The following is a 6,768-nucleotide window of genomic DNA, read 5'->3' on the forward strand; positions in this document are numbered from 1 at the left end:
TCTACAAATATTTACATTCTTATTTCAAATATGTACAATTATTTTACAGCGGAAGTTTAACATTCATATGAACAGTGGAAGTTTAACATTCATTTATAAACAGATCATCCCAACTTTCAAATGCTCTTATTTCAGCTTCGGTTATTTTCCTCTTGTTCCAATTCGGGGGTTCCTGTGTCTGAAAATTACAATAGACGAAAGGAAACAGAGGGTTAAGTCTTTGAGAACTTAGTGGGTTTAAATCAGTATATGGCTTTTAAATAACACTTCATCGTAATAATATGCATAACAATTTAATTATTATGAATGATATTTTGTGGCGCCCGGTTTAGGAATTCATAATTATTCCCTTACTAAGTGCCACATTTACCTTCAATTTTTCTTTATTGAACTTCTATTTTTATTTTTACCAATATTATTATTAGAAATATATTGTAGATAAAAATTTAATTACTTTCTACTATAATTTAAAGATTATCTACAAATATTTACATTCTTATTTCAAATATGTACAATTATTTTACAGCGGAAGTTTAACATTCATATGTACAGCGGAAGTTTAACATTCATTTATAAACAGATCATCCCAACTTTCAAATGTTCTTATTTCAGCTTCAGTTATTTTCCTCTTGTTCCAATTCGGGGGTTCCTGTGTCTGGAAATTACAATAGACGAAAAGAAACAGAGGGTTAAGTCTTTGAGAACTTAGTAAGTTTAAATTTGTATATGACTTTTAAATAACACTTCATCATAATTATACATGAAATAATAGGCATAACAATTTAGATATTATGAATGATATGCAATGAAATAATAGATAAATGAAAATTCCATAAATTAACATTGGTTGCTCTAATTGAGCACTTTTTACGAGCCGGGTGAACCATTCTCCGGACCGAAATATTCGGTGCGCGTTGTTCAGATGAACCATATATCTGGGAATTTTGACCCGTTGTTCATTGGACTCATTTTCCGGGCCGAAGCCACGTTGTCCAGTGGACTCAATTTCCGGACCGAAATCCGTTGTCCATGACTCCATTCATTCATGATATATCAATCCATTAATAAATATGCAAGAAAATATATCAGTAATTGAAATAAACAGTGGATGATATTTGAACATTAAATAAATGCTATTGAAATTTGCAGGCCAAATGCCAAAGGCTTTAATAGAAGAATGAATAGTAATTTCCTCACCTGATAACTTACAATTTGGGCTTGATTAATACTCCGAGTTCCTGGATCAAGTCCTAAAAATATATTATGAATGATATTTATGTGTTAGAGTTTTTAAGTAACTAGCTGATCATTTCCAGATTATTTTTTGTTCAAAATTTAATCCGGTTGATTTTAATTAAATTTCAAAAATTCATATTAATTAGAAGTTATATCCAAACATTACGAAAGTTGGCCAAAAAGTCGGAAATAACCTCAGGAACGTTCGGCCCCCGGAAGATCGCCGTTCTGGCGGCGCGTGGGGTACACGCGCCGATGGTGCCGGCACGTGGCTGGCCGTCCGCCGGCCACGCGCGGCCTGTTTTTTTCCAGCATGTGTAACTTTTTATGATCTTGAATTCTCTTATTGAAAGTTTTGCCAAATTCCTAACCGAACGATACCAGATTTAAATATCGTCCTATGGAGAACTAGGATACTCCGGCATTTCGAAAATGTTAGTTTCGGCAATATTTTGGGATGACGGGCGGTATGTACCTCATCCATTTAACAAGAGGTACAAATTTGTTATTCAAACCGACCTCTAGTTTGGTGTGTAGCTATAAGAAAAATAAGCATAAAGTACCTAGCTTGAATACGGGATTCCGTTGCTGATTTGCGGAATATCTTTGTTGGATTTCCTTGTTTTCGGTTGATCCTCTTACGTCACCTCCAGCGCTATATTGTTTTATGATATGAGGTGAATAGTTGGTGATTTATTGGGATTTTTCGGAAAGGGTATAGCTTTTCCTTCTATTTTTTCTTCCTTTTCTCCCTTTTCTTTTTCTTTTCCCTTTCCGTTTCTTTCTTTTCTTTTGTTGCTTTCTTCTTCTCTGGTTGGTTTCGGTTGTTGGTGGAGTCGGTTGTTGGTGGAGTGAGCAAAGCATGTCTTCCAATATTTGAATGGTTCGTTCAGAATGACCATCGGTTTGCGGATGTGCTGCTGTGCTAAAATTTAATTTGGTACCAAGGCATTCATGAATTTTTTTCCATAATCTTGACGTAAACTTCGGATCTCTATCGGATACTATGGTAGTGGGAATACCATGTAACCGTATAATTTCCTTCTGATAGAGTTCAGCCAGTTTTTCTACCCCATATTTGTGACTTATGGGTATGAAATGTGCTGACTTGGTCAAGCGATCAACGATTACCCATATGCTATTAAAACCTCCTTGGAGCTGGGGTAATCCGATCACAAAGTCCATAGTTATTTGATCCCATTTCCATTCTGGTATAGGAAGTGGTTGCAAAAGACCTGCTGGCCTTTGATGTTCAGCCTTTATCATTTGGCAAGATAGGCATTGTGAAATGAAATCTGCAATATCTCGTTTCATACCTTTCCACCAGAAGTGTTTTTTAATCTCTTGGTACATCTTAGATCCTCCTGGATGAATGCTGATCCGAGACTGATGTGATTTTTCCATTATTTCCTTTTTCATTGAGCTAGCACACAAATACGGTCATGATAGCATAGTATTCCTTGTGAATTGGTGACGAAATTGGTATCAGTACGGAGTTTTGAAACCTCTTCGTCCAATTCTTGATTTTTCTTAATTCTGGTATGAAATTCAGGTTAAATTCTCAATCCGGCCAAGTGCCCACGAGAATGGATGTGTACGCATTCTCTTTCTTCTTTCATTCCCAAACAAGCCATGCTAATCTTTCTGCTTAAAGCATCAGCCACTACATTATCTTTACCTGATTGATAAAGAATGGAACAATCGTAGTCTTCCAAAAATTCAATCCATCTTCTTTGCCTCATGTTCAGCTCTTTTTGAGTAAATAAATACTTCAGACTTTTGTGGTCTGTATAAATATCAAAAGTGGAACCGTACAAGTAGTGTCTCCATTTTGCTAATGCAAACACTATTGCTCTTAATTCCAGATCATGAGTGGGATAATTTAACTCGTGATTCTTTAATTTTCTAGATGCATATGCAATAACTTTATCGTTTTGCATCAGTACACATCCAAAGCCTTCTTTTAAGGCATCTGTGTAAACCACAAATCCTTCTGTTCCTTCTGGTAAAGCTAATACAGGTGCACTGGTAAGCATTTCTTTTAATTGGCAAAAACTTTTTTCACACTCATCATTCCACAAGAAAGGGTTGTCTTTGCGAGTTAGCTGTGTCAGGGGAACAACAATTTTTGCAAAATCTTTAATGAATCTTCGGTAGTATCCTCTAAGCCGAGAAAATTTCTGATTTTCTGTGATGTTGATTGGTTGTTTCCAACGAGATATGGCTTCTATTTTTGCAAGATCTACTTCCAGTCCTTTCTTAGAGATAAAGTGGCCAAGAAATGACACTTTTTCTAGCCAAAATTCACACTTACTGAATTTGGCATTCAATTGATGATCTTTCAAAGTTTTGAGAATCAATCGTAGATTTTGAGCATGTTCCTCATGACTTTTTGAAAATATCAAAATGTCATCTATGAATATGACAACGAATTTGTCCAAGAATGGTTGAAATATTCGATGCATCATATCCATGAAAGCTGCGGGAGCGTTGGTTAATCCGAATTACCACAAACTCATAGTGTCCATAACAGGTATTAAAATCCGTTTTGGAGATGTCATCCTCCTTAATTCTCAATTGGTAATATCCTTGTCGCAAATCAAGTTTTGAATATACTTGAGACCCTTGTAAAACATCAAACAATTTTTCGATATGCGGAAGAGGATATTTGTTTTTGATGGTAACATTGTTAAGTTCTCGATAATCAATGCACATCCTTAGAGTTCGATCTTTCTTTTTGACAAATAATACAAGAGCACCCCATGGAGATGTACTAGGCCGGACGCACTTCTTTTCCATGAGCTCTTGTAATTGAAGTTTTAATTCTTTTAACTCTGAAGGTGCCATTCTGTATGGAGTTTTAGGTATGGGTTGTGCTCCGGGTATTAGATCAATGGAAAACTCTACATCTCTCTGAGGAGGTAAAGTATTGATCTCTTCAGGAAAAACCTCTGGAAATTCTTGTACAACTGAGATTTCTGAGATCTTGAGTTGATCTTTTGGCTTATTTATCAAATAAGCTAGAAATCCTTGTCCGTTGTCTTTTAGTATAGCTCTAGCTTCTACGGTTGATACTATTCCCATGGTATGGTTAGCTTTGGAAATGATTGGATGAAAAGTTTGAAGATAAACTTCTTTTGTGTAGCAATTGAGCTGGGCTTGGTGTCTAAATAACCAGTCCATTCCAAGAATAATATCATAGTTCTTGATTGGTAATTCAATCAAATCTGCTAGATATTCTTTTTCTTGGAAGTTTAAGGGACAGTTTTTGTAAATGATGTCAGTAATCATTGTTGTCCCTAAAGGTAAGCTAATTTCGAAGCTATATGGTAGCTGCTCCGGTAACAGTGGTAATTTATGCACAAAAACTTTTGAGATAAAAGAATGAGTAGCTCCTGGATCAAATAAAGTTTTTGCAGAACTGGATAATATGTTAACAGTACCTTCTACTACTGCAGTGGGGTCAACTTCCTCCTCTTGGTTTCCTAAGAGGGCATAGGCTCGAGCAGTTATCTTTGGCTTTGTTGTGGGTTGAGTCTTTTGCGTTCTTTTTGGACAATCTTGAATACGGTGTTGCTCACTTCCGCAAATAAGACATTTCCCACCTTTTCTCCAGCACTTTTCTTCTTCGTGATTTGGTAATCCACAATATCCACACTTTTTATTGTTGTTTCTTGGAACTTTTCTTTTAACAGCTTCTCCTTGCTTGACTGGTTGTGTTCTCTTTTCAAATTTTCTTTTCCGGTTATCCTCAAAAAGGTTGGATTTCCCAATTTTCTTTTCTTCTTCCTCTTTTTTAAGAAGTGTCTTGATGTCTTCTTCCACTCGTAGGGCTTGATTAACAGCAGAAACATAACTGGTAACTTCTGTAGACAGTGTTGCCCAACGAATATCGAGCTTTAACCCTTGACCAAATTTTTTCATTTTTCTTACCTCATCTTCCATGTAATGTGGTGCATAATGTATAAGATGGTGGAATTCTGCCTCATATTGAGCTACGGTCATGTCACCTTGGACTAAATCCATAAATTCACGTTCTCGGGTATTTAATATAACTTGAGTTATATATTTACCTTCGAACTCTTGCAGAAAATTTTCCCATGTTTTTGGGGTTTGATTCTTTGTCCACTTATGTTCCACTGTACGCCACCAATTATGAGCTGCTTCCTAAAATAAGTAAGTGGAAAAATTTACCTTTTGTTCTTCAGGATAATTGAGAATAAAGAATATTTTGTTGATTTTGCTTAGCAAGATTCTGCTTGACAAGCATCTGGTTTTCCTTCAAACTTTGGCGGTTTGAATCTCAAAAATCTCTCAAGAGCTCTATCATTCGCCTCAAGGTGATGTTCTTGAGCTTGATCATGAGGTCGTTGTTGATTTTTCTGACAAAACTGCACAAATTGATGCATTATTTCAAACATATTTGGTATGTTTTGTTCTTGGGGGGAATCGTGTTGAGCGTTTCTGGAATTTCCACCATTTGCCGAGTTGTGGTCATCTTGAGGGGGGATGTCTTGTCCGATTCTGGCTTGAGTACTATTTTGTGAAGACGTCATTCTAAACACATAAAAATAAAATTTGAATATATCTTGTAATGAATGTACATAATTATGTCAGAGGGTAAACAGTCAGTTTTATTTATAAACAAGACATGTTTCAAATATTTACAATACCCAAGCAAAATACAATCAAAACAAGCAAACTGAGTCATCATGCCTACAAAAAATGATGACCATGATAATCATCATGCCTACAAAAGATGATGATTATTAATACTAGTTATATACTAGTGTGGGGACCCGGACGCTAATCATCTTCTTAATCATCGTTGGGATTTAATTATCAGTTCTGATAAACAGGGTCTAAAAATTTTTCTTTTTAAAATATAAATGCGGAAGGTAATGGCATCTAATAATATACATATCTGTATAAAACTACATTTCAGTATAAAGGTACAACACTGTACAACCTAAATCTAAGGTTCAAATACTAATTTCAAGTATTAAAATCAAATCTATCCAAGTCCGGAATCACCACGCTAAACTCGTCTTCTCTCGTCGTCTTCTCGACCCTGATCCTCTCCCACCTGTTGTCATGCACACATACAAAACAAGACAACAGCCGGATAACTCCGGTGAGAATAAATCCCAGTATAAAACATGGTAAGCATGTATATAACCAAACTAATCCATAAACCATGCGATCATGTATAAACACAATATATTCCATAATCTATGAAATTAAGCATGCAACTCAAATCAGATAAACATGCATATAAACAATCTAAATCATAAAAACATGCTAGCACAACTGGAAGCAATAACGATGGGTCCCATGATCTAGGAACCACATCCATATAATCATGCAGTCCTAATCAAATCATGTCTAGACTTGACTCGACTAAAACTCTAGGGATCCCGTGATGAATAAGACGTCAATGCCTGTTACCTACTCAACCGATCGTGGTAACCGTACGTCTTATTCCTAGACTTCGGTTCGAGCTGTATCAACGGCTGGCAATAGGAGTAATAC

General features: G+C 35.9%; 1 protein-coding gene across 1 annotated transcript; it reads right to left on the reverse strand.

The window, feature by feature from the left end:
- Positions 1–1,385: 1,385 nt before the first annotated feature.
- On the reverse strand, positions 1,386–5,241 carry LOC140816130 (uncharacterized). The gene is made up of 5 exons (XM_073175199.1): positions 3,996–5,241; positions 3,047–3,715; positions 2,835–2,914; positions 2,259–2,493; positions 1,386–1,534 (listed from the first exon to the last, which is right to left on the reverse strand). Exons 1-5 carry the CDS (start codon positions 5,239–5,241, stop codon positions 1,386–1,388), a joined length of 2,379 nt encoding a protein of 792 aa, XP_073031300.1.
- Positions 5,242–6,768: the final 1,527 nt, after the last annotated feature.

Source organism: Primulina eburnea, chromosome 16, assembly GCF_022965805.1.
Source record: "Primulina eburnea isolate SZY01 chromosome 16, ASM2296580v1, whole genome shotgun sequence".
NCBI classification, from domain to species: Eukaryota; Viridiplantae; Streptophyta; class Magnoliopsida; order Lamiales; family Gesneriaceae; genus Primulina; species Primulina eburnea.

Excerpts from the sequence above, each read along its gene's own strand:
- LOC140816130 (XM_073175199.1), bottom strand. The coding sequence starts at position 5,241 with ATGACCGTAGCTCAATATGAGGCAGAATTCCACCATCTTATACATTAT. Across the intron at positions 2,494-2,834 it reads TGAAAGAAGAAAGAGAATGC|GCTGAACATCAAAGGCCAGC; the intron begins GTACACATCCAT and ends CAAATGATAAAG. Across the intron at positions 1,535-2,258 it reads GGAAATTATACGGTTACATG|GCCGCGCGTGGCCGGCGGAC; the intron begins GTATTCCCACTA and ends GGAAAAAAACAG.